Raw genomic sequence first — 23,613 nt, 5'->3', positions numbered from 1 at the left:
TCCAGAAAACGGTGACATAGAAGATAGCAGTCTGGTACATTCTGTGCCAGCAAGTCCATGCCAGTGTGTCTTTCATGCTCTCCGGGGGAAGCAGGTATTCAAATTCTAATGACAAACATCCGTTACTGAGACAAAAAGGCACTCGAATAGAGTAGGAAACTTATCTGATACCAGAGTTGATTAAAACATCGTTAAGAACATAAAACTCTGCATTCTGTGCTAAGCAACCTTTTTGTTTGTTTGTTTGTTTTTGTTTTTTTTGTGGTACGAGGGCCTCTCACTGCCGTGGCCTCTCCCGTTGCGGAGCACAGGCTCCGGACGCGCAGGCTCAGTGGCCATGGCTCACGGGCCCAGCCGCTCCGCGGCATGTGGGATCTTCCCGGACTGTGGCATGAACCCATGTCCCCTGCATCGGCAGGCGGACTCTCAACCACTGCGCCACCAGGGAAGCCCTAAGCAACCTTTTTTATCAGTAATTTTCTCTTTTGACTGAACAGACCTATCAAGACAGTGTGTTCTGGGCAAAACACTGATTGGTACTAGTTACGCTGCCAGACAGAGCTCCCAGTATTGGCTAGTCTATCCTGGTTTGACTGCTCAGAGCCTAGTGATCCTTGGTGAACTGGCAAAAACCACCTTCAAAGCCTAAAAGAATTCTGGACTCCCCAGGGGGCCCAGTCAACAGGCCTCTTTCCTACCAGCAACACCCGGAGGCTCCCAAGTTTCATAAAACCACAGATTTCACGTCAGCTTACTTCTCACATGCCCTTTGCCGCCTTTCGTGCTGGCCGTTTCTTCATCAAACTTGGGATTGTTGAGCAAATTGTGTACTCCAAGAACAGCTGAAAGCAAAGATAATCAGTGAATAAACCTTAAGTTTGAGAAAGCGTGTTAAGATGTCCACATTGTTAATTTGCCCCTCGAAGAACAATTCTTCATATCATAAAGATAAGTCTCCAGACCCTCTTGCCTTGCAAAGTGAATGACACGTGTATAGTATGAAATAAGCTTATTTAAAAAAAAAAAGAAACCCTCCTCCCAAGACCACTGGCAATCTTCACATGTCCTTCTACATCTATACGTGTAGAATCATGTAGGATCTGAGGGACAATGGTCTCGTCATAGCTCCACACTGAAAATCTGCATAGATGTCCTAGTTAAGTAGATTCATCCCTTATGTTTTCTCATCTGTAAAATGTGAACGCAGGACTGAGTCTAAGGATAGTTTAAGATCTAACATAATACATACTATGGCATGTAGTTTTTCCAGAGACAAAGAGCAGAAAGATCATGGGCCTTTTCCAATGTAGGCCTCCCCATCTCTCCCATCTGTCAGTACCAAAAAGAGTGGTTCTTTTCCCATCTAGAACATCCCAGGGTGGGAAATAAGAGATGTCAACAATAAAAAGTCAGATAAGCAGGCTGAGATTTTTGAGTCTCTTGTACTACATGGAACTTACACCAGGGGGCAGTACAGTATGCAGGGGACAGCACGGGGTGACAACACTGAGCATGCTCTAACTCCACCTGCCCAGCTTTCCCGTTGCTAAGGAAATTCCAGGTGAGAAATTACAGGTGGCCGCCTGGGGAAGGATCCCAGAAGAGTCTGCCAACAGGTGGCAGAGGCGCACCTGAGCTCCTCACGCACTGTAATCTATACCTTAGAAGGAGGGGGGCAGCCCGTACAGCTGAGAAAGGGCAAATGCTCAGAACCAGCGAGTCTAGGGGTTGAGAGTGACAGTCAGGAGCAGTCAGCCAGAGCTTAAATCCAAGCACTGTCACGTACTATCTGTATGACTTGAGAAGTTGTTAAATGCCTCTGAGCCTTAGTTTCCCCATCTGTAAAATAGGGATAATAATTACACTTTACCTACCACAAAGGTTAAATGACTTCCTGTGTGTTAGATGCAGGTGCCTCAACTCCTGCAGTGACTTCTGAGAGGGTTTCAAATATGTGAGCTTAACACTGACCACTGATATCATCACAGAAGGAATGAAAATGTAGCTGAGATGGTTGGCACGCTATTAGAATAAGGCATAACTGGTTCTCCTGGGAGGAAGGAGATTATGATTACTTACGTATTCCAATGGAATAACAATGTGAGAATTCTTGCCAAAGCTGTGGACTGTTTCTCAAAGCACCTCTATCCTGGGAGGACCTAATGACCCTAATAATCCAAATTTCCACCCAATGAGTACACAACTATGCTGGTACATGCATGGAATCTTTTTCAAGGGAAATGTAAGAAACGGGAGGGGACTTAGGAACGAGGGTGAGAGACTTTTCATTACATATCCTTTTGTACTATTTGGGTTTTTTTTTCTATCTGTACGTACAACCAATTCACATAATTATTATAATTACTGTGTTGTTGCTATTGTTAAGAAAACTAGAAAAAATCAGCAGAGTGGGCTGAATATGGATTTACTTTACTGGGGAAATGTAACAATAAATTGGTCCTGTTCCATGGTTAGGCTAACAGAATCAAAATTGAACAGTGACTGTGGGGAAGAACAAGAAATTTTGTGATGGAAATGGAAATTCTGTGATGATAAAATGCCAAATGGGGAGCTTCCCTGGTGGCACAGTGGTTGAGAGTCCGCCTGCCAACGCAGGGGACGCGAGTTCGTGCCCTGGTCCGGGAAGATCCCACATGCCGCGGAGCGGCTGGGCCCGTGAGCCATGGCCACTGAGCCTGCGCATTCGGAGCCTGTGCTCCGCAGCGGAAGAGGCCACAACAGTGAGAGGCCCGCATACTGCAAAAAAAAAAAAAAAAGCCTAATGTGAAGCTCTTTAGAAAGCATAAGCACTGTAATTTTATTCAGTTCTGAATACTCCTTCATATTTATTCTCTTTGATTTCTCACAGTAACTCTCGGATTTTGTATGACCGGTACTATTGGGAGTATTTTACAGCTGAAATATGATTTTACATTTTATAGCTGAGATACAGCAAAATGTTTGCTCAGAGAGGTTTCAGTCACCTGCATCCAGCCTTATAGCTGTCTAATGGCTGAACTCAACCTGGTATCACAGTAACAATCAATAGTTACACAGGAGCTCAAAAGCTGCTGCCAGGCGGGTCAGTGCCCGTCTGGAGGTCACAGAGCCAGACAGGAAAGTTTCCCAGAGCTGAGGACTAACCTGCAAGATCGTAGAGTTCAGTGTCGGAGGCGCTGGCCAAAGCTTCTTCCAGTTCTGGGTCAAGGGTCACTTTTTCTTCTTTATGAGTTTCTATGGGCTTTTCTTTGGGGATAAAGACTCTCCCTTTAAATCAGAAGAAAAACAAAAACCATTGTGTGCTGCTGCCTTGTTGTAGGGTAAGTGAACTAACCAGAGAACGTGCAGCTCTGGCCATTAAGAGCTGAAGCATTAGACCATTGCACATCTAACTGGGACTCCTTAATTTCTGGGATGATGCCAATATCAATAATCCACTATTAGAGGAAGGAAGGTCAGAGGAGGAATCCTGCATTCCGCAACACAGAGATCTGAGGCGGCAGAGAGGGAAACAGGGGCTTCTACCTCCCTATCATGGGCAGCATTGCCCTTAGACCTGGGCAAGAGGGGCCCTGCCATGAGCCCTCTGCTCTAGAGGGGCCCAACTCTGGTCTCTTCTGGATGTACACCCGTCCTCACTGCCTGCATCCCACTGAGGGAGGAGTCACGGGGACAAAGGGACATTCCATCCAGAATACAGGCCACCTGCTAGACTATACCCCAGGCACCTGGGGCCCTGCAATTCCCTGCCAAAGAGCCCTGAACCTGCTTCCAGGGCCTGCATGAGTCCCTTCCCCATGTCCATCCTCCTGAAGGCAGGTCACACTGCGGGGGCATGTACCCACGGGCCAACAGGATGCCGTCTGTGAGTGAGTATGGATGAAGCTTGGATATGTAGGCTGGGGTGTCAGCCATGGTGCTTGAGGCCTTATCCCTATGTGGAACTCTTGGAAGTCCAAGAATATTGGCCTAGGTAGGAGGACAGCACATATTTTAACAGCTTATTAGCTTTTACATATTTATAAAAATGGCACATGGACTTCTATTTGTATTCTTGCCTTGGATCCTGCATATGGGGGGCAGATGCGTCCAAACAGCCCCAGGGGCTCCTGAGATTCCCCTCCTAGAGTTTTCCTCCTACCAACTGAGATTGTAGGCAACCAGCATGCTCTATCTAGGGTACCTGACTAGTGTTGTGACCTGGAGACACAGTCGCCTTTCTAGAGCACATCCAAGTCTGCCTGACTTAACAGGAAAGATCAGGGTTGTCATATTTAGAGATGTGGAGTTCTGAGCAGCAACACACTGTGCTACCCAAATACGCATTCTCTGCCACCACCTCCCACTTCATCCTGTCAGTCTGATTCCATTTATTTTGCCCCCTACTCACTTCTGAATATGCTGAAATCTATAGCACCACCACCGCCCGCCCCCCGCCCCCCACCAGCCCAAACCTCTGGACTGATGATCGCAGTTCTGGGAGGATGGCACATGACCTTCTCCTAACTTCCAGCCAGGGCAACACAGCCACATCCGACGTGTGCAGTGGCTCCTCGAGGTAAACCCAGGCCACTACAGAGCCACCATAGGATACCCCAGACCTACTCACACTCTTTTCCAATTCCTCCCAGCTTTGACTCTTGGTTTCCCTCTTTGTTGGAGCGGCTCTTACCTCTTGGCATCATCTTTGAAATTGGCCTCTTCCATTTTGATTGCCGGAGGTCCCTGAAGACTCACCCCTCTATTGCTTTTCCTCTTTGTCACCTTAGAACAGACAGCTGGCTCCAGCTTCAGACAATCAGAACCCAAGCTCTTGCCAGGTCTCCTGGGCTAGCCTGGCCATCCCCACTCTCATGGGAAAGGAAAGGGTCATAACCCAAGCCAAGTACTCCCTCATGAAAACTCTCCAGGAGCCTCCCCTGGTTACAGGGCTACAGACTTCCTGCTGGTTTACCAGACCTTCAAATGGTTGGATACATCAACGGGGGCCAGGCAGAACTGGGCACCCCAAAGAGGCACCACGGCTGTGGTCAGTCTGGGGTATCCTGACCACAAGGTCTCTATCACTGACCATCACATAAGCTACCACATTTCCCAGAAAGAAGGGAAACAGACTGGGAAACAAAACAGGAAAACAGCCAGAGAACAGAAAAGGAAAAAAAATCAAATCAATCAATCAATAACATCTCAGACACCGAGCCTCCTCCCAGACTTTTGCATAGTGTCTGCAGCCCGAAGTATGTTCTTTCTGGTGCCAAGATCTTGGATCCAGAGTCGAAACAGGGTTTCTGAGTTCCTAACTCCTTGGTACCATTTAGGATTACTCTGAACGCTAGGTGCGCAGGTGGCCCAGCTACCAGTATTCAGGAGAACTGCTACTGCATATCCATTCCTGGGGTCTCACCGAACGAGAAGCTCTAAATGAATAATGTAGCCTAGCAACCTGAAGGCCCAGGGCACCTGGCATTCAGAACTGAGGCTGGGCAGTCCCTCTCCCAAAGCCCTCACCACAGCTCCTGCATCACCGCTGTCCTTCCAGGGGCCCTGCACATGCCTCACTCTGATCGTTCCGCTCTTTCTGGAAAACCTGCTCTCTGCTCATTGAGCTCAATCATGCTGCTTCTCAGCCTTCTCCTAAGCTCCCTGGTGCAGCTGTGCACCCCTTCTGTACCCCCATTTATTACTCTGACTGCTCCTGTACTCCTAACCCCCTAAGAACCATCTGTAGATTAACCCGGATCAGGAGGTAATTTACCATAGCTGTTCCTCAGACCACTGCTCTGAGAACAGAAGACAGCAGCTTCCCTCTTATTATTCTTTCACTACCCTAACACTGGATGTTAACTGGGATTTTATGGAAGATTTGACATTATAATTTATTTTTTCCTTCACAATTAAATTAGTCTAACAATAACCGTGCTGCCACAGAAACAGCTCCATATTTCTACAGCAATCCTCGGTTATTTGCCCAGTGTGTCAGTGCCCAACTTTACCTTCTTAATAAAATGACATTATGAGTGGTGCACAAGCCATTGGATGTGCATGATTCAGAGCGGCTGGGAGGCTGCATAGAGAAGGCAGCAGCCAAGCAGCCCGTGCTTCTGCTCCCCGTGGCCACGGCACAAAAGCTCAGAGATGGCATTTATTCCAATCCACGTTTATCTAGTGTCCCCTGTGTCAGTTTCTGTGCCGTGATGCAAGAGAGACACAGCCCCACTGCTAATCTCAATCTCCTATGGAAAACACACAAATCCTAAAGTAAGTAAACAAAAGGATGAACACTGTCACAGTGCTAAGAAAGCGATAAATGGGGTCTGTTTTAGACAGAGAGGTCAGGGTAAGCTAGAGGCCCTGACATTTAAGCCGGAGCTTTTAGGAGGTGAAAAACGGGGACGCAGGTCAGAGGGAAGAAGACCCTGAGATGGGAGAAGAACTTGACAATTTTGGGAAACGAAGTGAGGACAGTGGGGCCCAGGCTTAGTGAGGGCAGGAGAGATGCAGTCAGAGAGGTGGGCAAGGTGAGCTCTGTCAGGACTCTGAGGACCATGGCAATGATTTGGGACTTTAAGCAGGGAACTGACATGATCTGATTCGTGCTTTAAAAAGACCGTAGTTACTATGAAGTTATCAGTGATTCCAGTTATATCTTTGGGCCCAAGTCACTGCTTATAGCTGAGGAACCTGGACAGGTGACTGGTATTCACTTTTCCTCCAAAAAGGAGCTCAGGGTCAGGAGGTAGGGAGGAGGATTTTCCTTGTCTTAGTTCAGAGCTCACCCCCTGTGTGGAGAAACATCCCCTTACTCCTCAGGCCTTTCCAGATCTATCAGCGTTTCTTGCTGGACCACATGCTCCTTGAGGGCAGGGCAGGGTCTCATTCCCTGTGATCCCAGCACACGGCACAGGGCTCTGCACCCAGGAGGTGGTTGGTACATGCTGGATGAACAGATGATTGACTGCAGTGGCCTCTAATGGTAGCAACTGGAATAGAGGCAGCGCCTCGACCTGGAGTAGACCCCTGAAGCTAGGAAAGCCCCGGGCTAAGAGGAACACGCCAATGCCGTGAGACCCTCTTTTAAGCCCAACGCTACTTTACACTTCCAAAACTGCTTCTTGGGGCTTAAGATTTTTTTACAAAACTAATGTGAGTACCATTACACTCTAAGTATTCAGTTAATTAGCCTACATATTCCTTTTTCTTTCCCCCTTACTCAAGCAGATTATTTTTATAAATTATGGTTACCTGCATGTGTTTCAGAAGCAAGATTCATACCTTTCTAAGGACAATTTTCTTCCTTTTGAACTGGTAGCTTTTTTATTGTTGTTGGCTATTCAGATCTTTAACTTCTCTGCACAACAGTCTGTGTTTTTTTTTAAATTTTATTGAAGTATAGTTGATTTACAATATTATATTAGTTTCAGGTGTACAACATAGTGATTCAATATTTTTATAGATTAATTCCATTTAAAGTTACTAAAAAGAATGTTTATATTTCCCTGTGCTGTAAAATAGATCTTGTTGCTTACTTATTTTATACATAGTAGTTTGTGTTTCTTAATCTCGTACCTCTGTCTCACCCTTCCTCTCCTCCCTCTCCCCTCTGGTAACCACTAGTTTGTTCTCTATACCTGCAGCCTTCATATTCTGCCACAGTTCTTTTTTTTTTTTTTTTTAATTAATAAACTTTATTTTTTGGAGCAGCTTTAGGTTAGCAGAGGAAAGTACAGAGAGTTCCTGTGTCCCCCCACCCTTCCCTACACTCACAGCCTCCTCTCTAATGACAGCCCGCAGCACAGTGTACATTTGTTACAACTGATAAACCCACACTGACATCATTATCACCCCAAATCTACAGTTTACATTAGGGCTCACTCTTGGTGGTACACAGTCTGTGGGTCTGGACAAGTGTACACAGACATGTATCCACCAGCCACGGTTCTTTTTCATACTGAATCCAATTCGTGGTCTTATTTCCCCCTTTCAGGCCAGTTCTGTTACTTGACCTTCCATGACAATACCTTAGGAGTACCTACATTCCCAGATGCTGCCTGTGGTCTTACCTTTCTTTTCTCCAGTGAAGGGCACAAAGTCTTCCCTGTCTTTCTGTTCTAAAGCCTCCTTCTCCAGGTACATGAGGAGGTGCTCGCGGTCAAACGGGCCGGTGGCTGCTTTCTGTGTCTGGTCTTTCTGTCGAAATCCAGCTGGCAGCAGTGCGCTCTGACAAGACAGAAGCGTGAGCAGGAAGCAGGGTGTATGCCTGACTGACACCTGTTACCTCCCCTACCCCTGCTGTGTATGGTGAGATGTGGGTGTGAGCTGAGGGCTAGGGCTCTGGCATATCTTTGAGGCCCCACCTGCTCTAACATTCTATGCTGAGACGGGGGCTCCTGGTGAGCTCAGGCAGAACACACATGGCTGGAGCGGCCTGTCTCCTGCAGCTGCCTTCTAGAATGTGGTAGCAAAGGCCAGCCACCCTTCACAACCTTTTTCTTCGTAGATCCCTCGTAGGTTTGGCCAGGTCTGTGCTCCCAGGCAGGCGTGTGGATGAGCCAATGCGACCACACTCTGTTATTTCTAACCTCTCCTGGGAAACATCCAAGCTGGTAAGTGAGTATTATGGTAGATGCTGATACCTCCTTGATTAAATATAGAGGTATCCTTCTCAAGTTTAAAAAAGTAAAAAAAGGATACTAGTATTTTTTTAAAGTAAAAACAATATCCAAATTATCTGGCATAACGGAATATCATATAAATATTTTAGTGACATTTTTATTTATAGTAAAATCACTATTTTAGATGCCTCCTATTCTATGTCTGAGATAATATTAGCAGGGCTGAAGAAAGTGCTTGCTAAACAATCACTATAACAAGGTAATTACCTTTTCAAGAGCTCATAAAAATATGAGAAGCTCCATTTAAATTTACCTGATATTATGGTTACATTTATTTATTTATTTATTTTTATTTTTTTAATACTTAAAAAAAATTTGGTTTTGGCCATACCATGTGGTATGTGGAATCTTAGTTCCCTGACCAGAGATCGAACCCGCACCCCCTGCACTGGGAGCGTGGCGTCTTAACCACTGGACCGTCAGGGAACTCTCTCATCACATTTACTCTAATCTATCCACTGTTGTGGGATCATCAAAGATTTCAAGTTGTTTATACATGTTAAAGAAACAAGATATAAAAAAGATCTGCTTTTGTGGTTAAAGATCTGGTTTAAATACCATCTCTGACATTTACCAGTGTAGGATCTTATGTAAATGACTTCTCCTGGTGTGTCTCCTCATTTATGAAATGGGGATAATACAATTTATCTTAAGCGCTTCTGGGCCCAGCAGAGTATATGAATCGTAGAGGAAACTCAGTCATATTTGTTTCCTCTCCCTCTTCCTTTCTTTTTCCGTAAGTCAGTCTAGTCCTTCTTCAGCCAATGGAAAATATTTTCCCCCATTTACATTAAACTGGTTTTTGAGAAATACAATTGCTGTATCATAGATGTGGCTACTGAGGTTCTCCATGGGTTTATAAAAGTAATGACCCACAGCCAATCAGGGAAGAACACATAATTTGCATTTAGAGATCAGGAATTTCTACACTATTGTTTAAGGACCACACCACACCACACCGTTTATCCCATCCTATCACTAATCACCTGCTTCAGTTCCAGGTCACTAACCTCGGGATCTAGGTCATCAAGAACATTTTCCAACTGTTTCAGTTCGTCTTCTGAGAGTTTGCCAAGAAGCTCATCTTCATCAATGTTCTTGTATTTCTCCAGGTCTTTTTGAAAGGGGAGTGCCATGGTTTCCTATACGCCTTTCTCATAGGCCATGAACATTTAACCGCACCAGCTTCCTGAGACTTCAGAATACTGCTGAGAAGAAAGAAACACTGTTATCTCCTTTGGGTGAACAGGACTTATTAGCAGGAGACAGGGCTATGCTATGTGCCGATGGGGTCTCTCCCCTGACGAATAACTCAACAAAGTAAGTAATATCACCTTCATTCGCAGAGCAGCCCGACTGCTTATAAAGTATTTTCATATATGTTATCTCACTTATTTAGATCTTTACAATGACCTGGAAAGGAAGCCTGGACAGATATCGATATGAAGATTCTGAGGTCGAAGGGGCTGAGCGCCTTGCTGGAGGGGCTGGAGCTGGGATGTGCCAGGCCCTTGAGTCCCTGTGTAGTGAGTGCCTTCCCACCAGAGGACTCTGCCTCCTGCTTTCTACAGAGAACAATGAAGAACAATGCACTAATTGTCAGGCAGTGTAAGGAGCAGACTTGTGTCTTTTCAGAGGGAGAGTGATGTGAAGAATACAAAATGGGGTTCATTCAGGAAAGAGTTTGGACGTCCATGTGAGAAAGCATCGTCCAGAAACTCCCCGGCAATTAAGCTAAGTAAGAGTCTAAAATCCTGGTACTCTCTCCACTTTTATCCCCTCTTTTCTTTTTTCTTCATCTCCCATTCTCTTTCTAGTCCCATTTCCTTTTTGTTTCTTAAGTCACCCTCCCTAATTCTTTATACCCCTAGTCCATTCTTTTTTTCAACCTCCTCTTTTTATATCATCTGCCTCCTAAACTTCCACTCAAAACAAAATTTTTCCTCAATCCCTTCTTTCTGGCAGAGGATTTTACAGATCTTCCCTCAAAAGATAATATTGCATTCAGGAAATAGCAATGTACTTAACTGATTGTGTTTCTCCTTTGGCCGTATTAATATCACGCAGATCTTTCAAGGCAATGAATACTTGCTGTCAACCTACTATTTGCCAGGTATGGTTCTAAAAAACAGGAATACACAGATAAAACAAGATATGACCCTTTCCCCAAGGAGAACACAACTCAGTGAGATATACATACATAGGGATAATACCACTGGATAAGTGTGTGGACTAAGAATGCCGCCTGCCATATCAGCAAAGGATGTAACCCTCAAACACTACAGCCACCCCCAATGGTGCACCCTCAGGGGACTCAGGATGGGAAAGAACAGAATACTGGCCCTAGACAGTTAAGGTGTATATCACAGGAATTACTTCAGTGAGCCCAGACTTTTGCATCTTCCCCTTGTTGACTTAAAAAAAAAATACATGCACAACGTGAGAGTTGCGAGTTAAATTTTATTTGGGGCAAAATGAGGACTGCAGACCGGGAGAGAGCGTTTCAGATAACTCTGAGAAACTGCTCCAAGGAGGAGAGGGGAGGAGCTAGGATATGTAGGAGTTTTGCAACAAAGAGCAGGTAATTGGGAACGTCAAAAGATTATTGTTAAATAAAGAAAACCAAACATCTCAAGTTAAGGAATTTAGTGCTTTTCTATGTATGGGAAGATGCAAGAGTCTGGGCTCACTGAAATCATACCCTTGATATGGACCTCAGCTATCTGGGGCCTGTATCCTGTGTTTTCGCATCCTGAGTTTCCTCAGGGCTCACCGCAGGGAGTGGCTGCAGTCTGCTGGCTGCTAGATGGCAGGTATTCTTTTCAGCCCTGAGTTTCCTCAGGGCTCACCAGCTCACGTTGGAGGGCTGCAACCATTGGTGACTGTGACATCCTCTGTTTATTGATATGGCAGGAAATATTCCATTTATCATCCTACACAGAAAAGTGCTGAATTCATTAACTTGAGATGTTTGGTTTTAACTAATAGTAATCTTTTGATGTTCGGACTCCCTGGGTTTTCTAGCAAAAACCCCTATACATCCCGGCTCCTGTCATACACAGCTATCTGAGAAACTGCCTCCTGGGCTTGAGTCCTCAGAAAGTCCGCTGAAGAAAACATAATTCTCAACTTTTAGGTTGTGTGCTTTTTTTTTTTTCAGTTGACAAGTGTTATAACAGAAGTCATGTCCACAGTAGGTTTAAAACACATGAGGAAATAATCCTTGGATGGGGATGGGGGTTTTGAGTTGACACTGAAAGAAGTTGTGTTTGAGCCTTGAAGGAAGAGGTCCTAAGGTGGATGTGGGCAGGGAAGGCTCCTTCCAGGAAAATGGAACAGCATAAACAAAGGCACAAAGATAAGAAAGTACATGATGCTTGGTGAATGGCTGGTGTGGCTAGAGGGGAGCAGGGGGAAGAGGAGAGGAAACAACTAAAGATGAAGAAGGGACAACTGTGAAGGGCCTTTCCTATACGTCTTGACAAAGAACCTGGGCTTTATTCTGTTGGAGATGGGGAGTCACCACAAATGCTTAAAGTAGAGGAATTGATCTGAGAAGACCTGTTTTCAATAAGGTAATTCAAATGGTAAGAATGAAAAACAGGTTGTCATGGAAAGAGAATGGTTGTGGGTGGGGCCACTTAAGAGCTATTGGAATGTTGTTCCTCCGTCCTTACTTCAACTGCTCACCATTTTCCAGTTTGTGATTTTTTATTTTGGTGTCTTTTCCATATACAATGTAACTCTCTTTCCCTTCCATCAACCCACCTTCTTTTAAGCTTTAATTGTAATATTCCAGTAAAAAAAAATAAAGCCAAACCAAAACAAACAAACAAAAATCCTCTCCCACTAAAGTCAAAGAAACCAGCTGGGTCATATACACTTTGTTCTGGTCCCAACTACCACTAATTTATTGTGTGAGTCTAAGAATGTCGCCTGCCATATCAGCAGAGGATGCCCTCAGCCACTTACAGCCATCCCCAGCAGTGACCCTGAGGGGACTCAGGATGAGAAAGAACAGGATACTGGCTCTAGATAGTTAAGGTGTATATCTGCCAGGCTCTTAGCCTGAACTGACTGAATTACCCTAACCAATAGATTCTAAGATGCACAGTTTCCCACACTTAACACTCAGAAATTGTGTGTCCTGCAACTGATGGTCCTACAATTATTGCCGACCCAGGAGCAGTCAAGATGTCATACTTGTCATTGCCTGTGTATGCATAAATAACAAAAGCACCAGCTTCAAAGCTAGCAAAAGGTGTGTCAGTAGTTTGGAAAATATCTCAGGGACTTTTTAAAATAGTGGAATACTCTTTTAAAACCTAACATAATTTACAGAGTAGATTTAAGAGCCAACATCAAAGGCTTTTAGTTCTTTTACAGATTTTTTTTTTTTAATTACCACTCTTGATGGCACAGAGGAGATACTGTGTGGAAAAGACCAGACACTGATGAATATGAGTGATTCCAAAAGCTGGAGTCTGAACATGAAGGAGCTTTAAGAATATTAACCAGGGGCTTCCATGGTGGTGCAGTGGTTAAGAATCCGCCTGCCAATGCAGGGAACACGGGTTCGAGCCCTGGTCCGGGAAGATCCCACATGCTGCAGAGCAACTAAACCTGTGCGCCACAACTACTGAAGCCCGCGCGCCTACAGCCCGTGCTCCGCAACAAGAGAAGCCACCGCAATGAGAAGCCCACACACCGCAACGAAGAGTAGCCCCTTCTGGCCACAAGTAGAGAAAGCCTGTGCACAGCAACGAAGACCCAACGTAGCCAAAAATTAATTAATTAGTTTTTTTAAAAAAAGAATATTAACCCATTCATTTCCATTTTCCCTTTTTATGTATGCACAGAGGTGATATATTTTTTTTAAGGTATGTGTATTCATAGCAGCTTTATCTGTAATAGCCCAAACCATAAATAACCTGAATGATCATTAGTAGGTGAGTGGATAAACAAATTGTGGTATATCCACATAATGGAATCTACTCAGAAATAAAAACTAATGAACTATTGATACACACAGTAACATGGATGAGCCTCAAAACAATTATACTGAACGAAAGAAGCCCGATCAAAAAGAATGTATACGGCATGATTCCATTTGTCTAAAATTCCAGAAAATGTAACCTGCTCTATATGACAGCAAGCAAATCAGCTGCTGCTTAGGGATGGGAGAGAGGTAGGGAGGGGAAGAGGCTCACGAAGGGGCCTGAGGAAATTTTGGGCGTTTGATTGTGATGGCTTCACAGGTGCATGCATATGTCAAAATTCATCAAATTGCATCGGTTTAAATATGTGCAATTTGTTGAATGGCAGTTCAAAAAATCTATGTGTAAGTCTAAAACAGCTCTTCAATAAAGTAAAAAAATTGTATTTTTAAGAAGGGTCACTTTTTTTTTTTTTTTTTTCTTTTTGGCCACATCGTGTGGCTTGCAGGATCTTAGTTCCCTGACCAGGGACTGAACCTGGGCCCTGGCAGTGAAAGTACCAAGTCCTAACCACTGGACCGACAGGGAATTCCCAAGAAGGGTCACATTTTAATTGGCAGCATTTTTCTTCTCGGTGGTATGTAAAATACTGGTGCATTTGACAACTGATGGTATCTTAGAGTTGATAAGATTCTATTTGCAGTTCTATTCCAGGATTCTACAACTATACCCCAACTTCTTATCTTCCCCTGAAACAGACTTGCTCTCCTGGTTGTCTGGATCATACTATTAATCTACCAGTCAGTCACTGCCAAAACTCAGACCACGTGAGTTTCTTTTCCTTCGTTCCCTGTGTCATTGGTTAACACCTCCTGTGGATTCTTACTGCACAATACTTTTCACACCATCTCTTCCTGTCACTCTTGCTTTAGATCTTTGTTCTTTCAGACCTGGAGTACTCTCATTGCATCTTGAAAGGATTCTATTCTTCCCTCTAAGCCACCCAGAGCACCATGGTTAGATCATCTTTCTTCACACTGCTAACAAGCCACTTCCCTGATTAAGGACTTACAAAGGCTCCCTCTTGTCTACACAATGAAATTCAGACAGTCTAGCATCCCAAACTCCTACTATTTGGCTTTGATCTGCACTTTCTGTTTTCTGTCTTCATTACTTTCCTAGGGAGCCCTCCAACCCAGCCAAAATTGTTTATTCGCTCTCTGTGGTCGGCAGAATAATGGCCCCCTAAAGATGTCCATATGCTAATCCCCAGAACCCGGGAATGTGTTACTTTACATGGCAAAAGGGACTGCGTGTGATTAAATCAAGGATCTTAAACTAGGAGACTATCCTGGATTATCTGGGTGGGTGCAATGTAATCACAGGGCTCTTAAAATATGGAAGAGGAAGGCAGAAGAGTCAGAGAATGAGATGTGATGACCAAAGCACAGGGACAGAGTGATGCAATTGCTGGCTTTGAAGATGAAGGAAGCGGCCGAGAGCCAAGAAATGTGTGCATCCTTTAGAAGGTGGAAAAGGCCTGGAAATGAATTCTCCCCAGAGCCTTCAGAAAAGAATGCAGCCCTGCTGACGCCCTCATTTTAGCCCAAAGAAACCTGCTTTGGACTTCCAACCTCCAAAATTGCGCGATAATAAATTTGTGTTGTTTTAGGCCCCTGCATTTGTGACAGCAGCAACAGGAAACTAATATACTCTCTTATTCATAGACTTCCATTTTCCGAGATAATTGTTCTGGATATCTCGTTTGCCCTCACAATTCACTTCCCACCCTGCTGTGTACCCTAGGAAGACGTTGTATTTACACGGCATCAAGGCTCCCTTGCTCTCTGGCTTCTGTTTGGCCAACAGGAGGCACTAGCAGGAAAACAGAGGGCAGGCAGAGAGGGAGGTTTGTCCAGAAGGGCCACATTGCCCACCAGGAAGCCCCCTCTACACAGCTGTCCCTACGCCCTTGCTGACTTCAGGCCTGGGGGTGGTGAAGGGTTCCTATGTGACTAGTGCCAGATTTCTGCCTTGTTGGATTCCTCAAACCCTCCCTACAACTTTGTAAATAGTCTCTTTATTAAAATTCCCTCAAATTCTTCAGTTCGAGTGTGTCCTCTATTTCTTGTTGGGACCTTGGCTGATACGGTAATATTACTTGGAATGCCCTTCTCTATTCTCATGGTCAATCCATGTGCTCTGCTTTTGAGACCTGGCTCAGATCCCAGCTCTGCAGGACCACAGAACATCAGGGCTGAGTGAGGCCTTAACGATCATCCAGTCCAGCAACACAGATGGTTTTTCTGATGCCTCTCTGATCACTCCTTGGTCTCTTTTGGCAATTCTTCTTCCTCTACCTTAAATACTGGCATGTTACAAGATCCTGTCTTAGCATTTCTTTTCTTACACTGTAAACTTTCCCTGGGGAAACTCATCCCCTCCAAAGTTTTCATTATAATCCATAACCTGAAGACCCCCAAATCCATATCTTTGATCTAGACTTTGTTCCTTGAGGGTTACATCCATATATTTCCACTGCCGAACCAACATCTCTACTTCGCTGAATCAGCCATCTCAAATGTCAGAAGTATTCACATCATCTTTCCTTCCAAATAGCTTCTCCTCTGGAACTTCCAATTTTAGGAATTTGGCCAAGAAACCAGGGAGCCATCCTTGACATCTTCTCTTCCTTGTCTCCTCCCCGCCCACCAATAACCAAATCTGGTCCATACCTAAACATGTTGCGAATCCGCCTACGTCACTTGCCTGCACTGCCTCATCCAGCCTTAGTCCATCTGCATCCATTCTCCATACAAATGGCCAAAGTGATCTTTTTAACCAACTCTGCCCTAGTTACTTAAAATCCTCCAGTGGCTTCCCTTTGCTTGGAGGGTAAGGTTCAAATTCACAGTCTGACCTCTGTCATTCCCATCAGCCTCATCTTGCACTGCACTCCCCATCTCCTCCTGGCTTCAGCCCCCTGGACCACTTCCAACTCCTGGATCATGCCTTATGTTGTTTCCTCTGCTCAGAGCACTCTTACCCCCTCTTTCTCTGGCTGACTGGTAGCCAACTCATCTTCCAGTCTCAATGTAAGCTTCAGTTCCTCAGAGAGGCCTTGTTCAGACCCCCAGGCAGGTCTGAGTCACTCCCCACCCCATGGCACACCCCTTATTCAGAGCTCTCCTTGACACTATTACAATTGCTTGTTTTATCTCTGTCGTCCTTGCTAAGCTCTGTGAGGGTAGAGACTGTATCAGTTTTAGTCATTGTTATAATCCTGGCTCCCAGCACAGGTCTTGACCCAGAGAAGACATCCAACAAGTATTGTGCAACAAATGTCAAAAGAAGGAAATGAGCTCAGAGAGGTGAAGTGACCCGTTGGTCCAGAGATCATTCCACCATATCCACAGCCTGCACTCTCTGTCACGGAACATTCTGAGGCCACCTAAACGCACAGAAGTTGCTCTGTTTCCTACATCTCGTTGCCTATGTCACCAGTTGAGTGTTCTTCCCTCTCTCATTATTTTTTATGTATGCTACATAAATGGTTCTCTCTCCAACTACACCACCAACTCGTAGAGGACAGGGATGATGTCATAATTCTTTATATTCCTGGGCTTCTTGGATATACAGTCAACAAGTATCTACTAAAAGTCCACCTTTTCCAATGCTGGGACAAAAGCAGTGAACAGAACAGATGATATCTTGTGCCCTAACTGAGCTTACAGTTTGGCAGTGAGAGAGACTTTAAGTAATTACAATAACATGTTAATACTATGTAACAGTACCTGTTAAAACAAATTGCATATGTTGTGCCAGTGCATGGGGGGGGGGTCTTAAAGCCAGAGGAGAAAAAAAGTGTATCCTCTGGGAGCACAACTCTGATTTAAAGATCTGGGGGAAAGCTGGTTTTATTTTTAATAACAAATATAGATATATGTGAAAACATTATTCACATAGCTTTTAAAGTCAAATCACAGATTTCTAGCTCATGGCTAGCCTGCTTTAGCCCCTACCCAGGCCTCCCAGAGTTCATATTTGTCCTCTTCGGAAAGTTTCCAAAGAGTTGCCGCAGCCTCACCTCCGGCAGACTGTGTCCCATGGCAAGCTCTCAACATGCAACGAGAAACTAATATGCACACTGCAGTGAAGCAAGCGCCAAACAGAGCTTCCAGGAGTCCAGGTAGGCATGTACAGACACCAACCGGTTAGAAAATGGACAAGAGGAGCAAGGACTTGAGCTGAAGGGAGGATGATTTGGCCCCTCTGATAACTCTTCCTGTTACCAAAGATACAAGCCCGGAAAAGGAAAACAAGCAGTGTGGCTTCCTTCGCTTCTCTTTCCGCTACCTTATTTGTATAACTGTGGTATGAAAGAGGAAAATCAGATACAGCACGAAGTGCCCAGCCTTTGGCCCTCCCTCCCCACACGATTAGAACCAAAGCCAAAACAAGCAGCCTTATTTATTAAATCTGATCCAAACCAAAGACCAATTTTTACAAAAGAGTAAGAAAAAAATACTTGTAAAACCTAGTGAAAAGTTTTTTAAATGGGTAAAACAGTGCCATAAATTGTTCTGGAGTACATATATATCTGGGAAAGCTACAAAGGACTGCACATGGAAAAGACAGACACCACGTAGCAAGGGGAGGGAGAGTTAATTGGGGAAGGAGGACTTGGGCTTCCACCGCACTGATGATGATTTAGTCCCAAGAGGGGTAGTCAGTAAGTGAGAAGTTCTTATTCTGTATTATATATCTTCAATATTTTATAGTAATCTCTAAACAATCGGTGAACCAGTTTGCACAAGAGCCAAATCTACATTTTCTAAAACTAGTAAATTAGAAAAAAAATCAGCTTATCAATATATCCTCCAACAAAACAGGAATTGATCCTATATATTTAATTCCTTTCTAGCTGCAGGGAAATACAAAGATGTGTACAAAACACATAGCCTGTGTTTTGGAATCTAGCTATTTGAAGATGGCCCATTCAAGTCTGTTTGTTTTTTTTTTAAATAACCAAATGGCTCCTGCCATATCCTGGGAAATACCTGCAGGCGATGCAGGACAGAGACTGGGGTGTGATGAGGAGGAATTTCAGGCAAAAACTATGAGAAGGCAATTGGAAGGGGCAAGCTGAATGGGGAATGAGGAACACATCTTACCAGAATGAAGAGTTTGTCTCTGAGATCATTTGTTCTTAACTTCCCAATCTTACAACGCAAAAGTTGCCATAGCTCCAACTGTGCTTGAAAACTGTCTCCTTTTAAAACAATGTGCCCACCAGTAACCACCCCCTCCAGGTTCAGAGAGCACAGAAGACAAAAAGCATGGGCCTTGGAGTCAGCCAGCCCTTGAACTGATGGTTACAGATCCACGTGTGAGTGACAACCTCTCCAAGTCTCTGTCCCTTCCTCCGTAAAACAGGCAAAGAGCAGTACTTATTTCAGAGGGTGGTTCCCTCTGTTAACCTTGTCAGGATCTGTTGAACGTGGAGAGGCAGCACCCTATAGGAGCCCTGGGTCAGCACTGCCAGGTGTAGCAAGCCGCCATGGGTAGGCTGGCCAAAGTATGAGATAGGTTTCCACCTGGGCAGGAAGTTGCCAAGAAGCTTCCTGGCGGGGGCAGAAGGGCTCTAGCATGGAAGTCTCACTGTCTGCCCAGACTGCCACCTGGTTTCTAATTATCTTGGCAGGTCCTATTCCCTGCTGCTGCCCTACCCCTTTGTCAGGCCCTATTCTCTGTTTTCTGAGGAGTTCTTGTTTCTTGACTTCTAACTCCTTGCCTTCCACATGGGTGTCTGGGTCTTTTTCGTTTTCAACTGCATACTGGTTCTAGCCATGTCCCCTCATCTTGGCTTCAGGAAGTTATGGGCTTCTCACTTCCTGACTGGCACTATGGGTTCTCTACTTTTTGTCTTTTCTGCCTGCTTATGCATCTTTGACCCACCTACCTTCTCTCCTTCTCTGGCATCTGTATCCCAGCTAGGTTTTGATCAAAGCTTTGTTATGACTTACAGGTGCTATGTGCACCTTGACTCATGACTGCTTATCAAGATGATATGCAAAATATTTAACTGGTATGAAATGGGCACTGTCCTATCAGAATGGTTGTCAGCTATAAACGACAGGGATGGCTGACCCTGTATATACTGGCTGAACAGTAGCCCAGCTCCCTAGCCTCAAGACCCCTCCCACTGCTCTGACAAAGAGGCCTCCTGGTTCTTTCACTGGGCTGGTGCCTCAGATTGGCTCCTTACTCCTCATGTCCTGGCTCGGCATGGCTGGCCTTGCACCTTGTTTCATGAGCTCCTATTACCCACAGTCCTAGAGCTGACCTTCTCATTCCTACTCTACTCAGCTGTCACCAGGGAAACCCAGGAATACTGGCGACACACAGGAAAGAAATGGGGTAGCCTTGATGCCAAAACAGGGGAGCAAAACATAAAAGCATATATATATATATAAATCTCAGGTATAGGAAAAACATCCTTGCAGCAAAAGGTTCTGTATAAAATTAAGTGCTGTATCTTAAGAATTGGTTCTGTTTTCTTGGTCTGGTAATAGGTAACAATTCTCTTCTCCATCTGCCTTCTATGAGCCTCTTTGAGCCACATGGGTGCAGATCTTGAACGGAGAGAGGAAAGGGATAGCACTTTCAGAATGGTTCTTGGGTAAGGCTAGAATTTCTAAGGTTTGGGAATTATTAATACTTTAAGGTTGGAGTTAGGGGATGAGATGTCTTAAGAATAAATGATTCATAGTAGTCAAGACAAACCAAAAAACAGAACTTCCCCTGACCCAGCTCACACCTCCAATAGGATTTAAATCTTGGGAACCTGAAGCCACAGACTCACTGTGAGTCCCCCGCGGATCCACTGCTTTTTTCTGTCACTAACCACGCTGTCCTCTACAATCCTTTCCTTTGTTTACTTATCTATTTTATTGATCACCTCAATCTTTATTTAAAAAGTTCAAATCTACAGAAAACGTAAAATAGTACAATAAACACCTGTACACCACGTTCTTTAATTCACCAGCTGTCACCACTTAGCTGCATTCTGGAGTGTCCTCCCCAACTCTTCAAATCCCCCTCCACCCTGAACCCACTGAAAGTTGCAGACATCATGACACTGTGCCTCAAATACCCACATCTCAAAAGAGAAAGACAGTGTCCTACATGATCACAGTACCACCACTGCACCTAAGAAAATGAAAAGTAATCCCATAATATTACCTAATATGCGGTCCGTATTCAAATCTCTCCAGTTGTCCCCAACTCATCGTTTATAGCTATTTTTTATTTATCTTTTCTGATCTAGGATCCAAAGTTCATACATCCTGATTGGTTATTACTTGAATATTTTAATCTACAGTATCCCATTCCCACCGTCTTTTTGGCAGGAACACCACACACGTCAAGTTATGACCTTCTTATTGCATCCCAACAAGAGATGCATGATAGGTGTTGGGAAGCTTGATCATTCAGCTAAGGTGATGACTTCCTCATCTCTCCATTGTAAGGACACATTTTCCCTAGGTAATCTGTGCCGAGATACTTTGAAAAAATGCCGAGATACTTTGAAAAAATGTGAAAATCCTATTCCCCAACAACCTTTTGCTCAAAGGTTTTGTACCCCTGGATGAATCCTTGCCTGAATCAGTTACATTAGGGTTGCATAGCACTGGTTTTCTGGTTCTCTCATTCCTTCTATTGTGTATTTATTATTCAAACAATGACCCATCAATACCCATCCTCTCTATCCTCAGTGTCTGTACTCTCTGCTTACTTTTTGCTGCGGTTTCCTCCCCTCCTCCTTGCTGACCACATCTGACCACTCTGCCCAGCACGGGGGAGCCATTTGCTTCTCCCTTTACCTGCTGATCCCATCACTTCACCTTCAGCAAATTAAAAACAAACACGGAACACCCACAGTCTGTTGTTGTCTACCAATTTATAGTAATTTACAAAAAATAAAAGTTGTAATGCATATTTATTGGGTTAGACTGCAGAGAGTAGATAGAGGAAATTGGTTTTATTTTTTTAAAAATCAGGTTGCCTAAACCCTGAAAAATCTTTCCTCCTCACTAGGTAAAGCCGCTTGCTCTGTCACAATCAGGTTTTTGTAATGGTGTTGAACACCAGCACCCTCATCTCCTCAGTTCCCCGATAATGAGAGTCTTGGAAAAACAGACGTTTAGAAATCATGTGACCCGAATGCCCCGTTTTACCATGGAGAAAGAGGATAAGAGAGATGAAGGGACTTGTCCAGGGTCCCTCAGCTCCTTAATGGTAGAGCTGGAAATGGGTTTTATAAATACCTTCTCCGATGTTCTTTTCATTCCCTTCCCAAGGACCTGGTGATTCAGATGTTTAGTAGGCAAGAGGAAGCCCGTAGCATTCACAGCCTCCTTCATTGCTAATTTGCATTTTGCCCGCATCACCTTCCCACCTTTGAAAACGTTAAGTAAAAACTCCCTTTAGGAGCCATTATTATTATTATTATTAAAAAGCAATTTTCATTTCTGCAGGTCAACAGGGAAAATTTTGGAAGACTCAAGGGAGCACATGCTACCATTACTTTAACCAGAAAAAAAATGAGTCCTGAGAGCCTGCATCAGGCCACTCTCGGAACGCTGCTTTCTCGGAGGCTGAAACGCCCTGCGGGTGACAGCTCCAGCCGGAGTCTACCCTTCCCCGTCGCCTGCTCTAACGCTGCAGTGACAGGCATTAGGCTCCAGGACCTTGTCAAACGTTAACAAGAGAGGATAAAATGGGGAACAAAGCCCAGCGTAGAAAAACCCGGCCCCGCAGCTCAGGGAGGACAGAGACCGCGCCCTCACTGCGGCGGCCCGGGGGCTGCAGAGACTGCGGAGCCGCAGTGCGGGGCGTGGGACCCACACCCGCCGGGCGCCTCCGGCCCCCGCCGCCCTCTCCTCCGCGCCGCCCTGAGCCGCCCGTCGAGCCGAGGAGGCCAGAGGCGGCCCCGGCCTCGAGCGCCCGCCCGGCCGAGCGCCGACGCCGCGGAGCATCCTCCCGAGGGCAGGGAGGGCGCGGCCGCCCCACGCTGCGGGCTGGGGGCTGCGGACGGCGCCTCGCCCGGGCGGGCTCCCACCCACCCCTCGGCGCGCTCACCAGTCAGTGCGCCCATCCCGGAGCCGGCGGTGCTGGCAGTCAGTCCGTCTGCCCCCAGGTAGAGGGGCCGGCGAGCAGGGCGGCGCCGTGGCCCGGGCGAGCGAGGCAATCAACAGGCGGCTCCCGGCCGGGCGCGGCGCCGGGGCGCGCGGCTGCTGCGGAGCAGGCTGGGAAGCGTAGTTCGAGGCGGCGTGCGGCGGCCGCGCGGAGGCGGGACCCCGTGCCCACTGGCTGTCACCCCGGGCCTCCTCACCCCTCCTCTGAAGGTGTCCTCGCCCAGAATCTGCGTCCCGACCCCGTAACCGCTGTGCAGGCGAGGAGGACCTCAGCCTTGGGACCGAGCTGTGCGGGCTCTTTGGAGAAGCTCGGGGCTACGGATAGGGTGGGTGGCAAAGGCTCTCCAAGCTCGTGAGGAGCTGTTGGGTGAGTGAGCATCTTTAAGTGGAAGCCTTGTTAACACCGGCTCGGAGATAGAGCAGGCCTGCCCTAGGTTTTATTGGCTTTACGCCGGCCTAGGGCGGGGCGTGGGGAGGAGTACCTGGGGTACATGCCTGGGGGTAGGGAGGTGGGGTGTAGCGAGGCCGATCTAAGGGTTGTGGGTGAGAATGTTCGAGAGCCCACGCACACGCAGTGGCGTCACTAGAGGAGAGGCTGGCTAATTTAGCCTCTCTGTGCCTTAGCATCCTTATCTGTAAGGTAGGCTTAAAACTTGAAGACATGTTGTGAGGACTAAACGCATTTTAGTACAACAAACGCGCGGGTGCATATGTGAAAGCACCTGTGTCTGGCACTTAGCACATACTCAATAAATGTTCCTTCCTCGGGAGTTGCAGGGGAGACCCGGGCACACTCCCGGCCTG

The 23,613-nt window shown here is 45.7% G+C and overlaps 1 protein-coding gene across 9 annotated transcripts in view; it reads right to left on the bottom strand.

Moving 5' to 3' along the window:
- Nucleotides 1-22,907, bottom strand: part of TMOD2 (tropomodulin 2) — a 57,945-nt gene extending 35,038 nt beyond the window's left edge. Inside the window, exons 1-7 of one of the 9 annotated variants that reach the window (XM_073801008.1) lie at nt 22,754-22,887; nt 21,940-22,070; nt 10,701-10,793; nt 9,683-9,877; nt 8,061-8,217; nt 3,145-3,267; nt 756-842 (exon numbers count right to left, since the gene is read on the bottom strand). In XM_073801008.1, the coding sequence (XP_073657109.1) occupies nt 756-842; nt 3,145-3,267; nt 8,061-8,217; nt 9,683-9,808 (493 nt within the window). In that variant the 5' untranslated portion in view covers nt 9,809-9,877; nt 10,701-10,793; nt 21,940-22,070; nt 22,754-22,887. Of the gene's footprint in view, nt 1-755; nt 843-3,144; nt 3,268-4,672; nt 6,234-8,060; nt 8,218-9,682; nt 9,881-10,700; nt 10,794-21,939; nt 22,071-22,753 lie in introns of those variants that run through there. The other 8 variants (XR_012330108.1, XM_073801006.1, XM_019932878.3 and 5 more) reach the window with 8 other exon arrangements.
- Between the last annotated feature and the right edge of the window lie 706 nt (nt 22,908-23,613).

This window comes from Tursiops truncatus, chromosome 2 (assembly GCF_011762595.2).
Source record: "Tursiops truncatus isolate mTurTru1 chromosome 2, mTurTru1.mat.Y, whole genome shotgun sequence".
Classification (NCBI taxonomy): domain Eukaryota; kingdom Metazoa; phylum Chordata; class Mammalia; order Artiodactyla; family Delphinidae; genus Tursiops; species Tursiops truncatus.
Note: the sequence above shows the minus strand (reverse complement) of the source record. Positions and strands in the feature narration are given on the sequence as shown.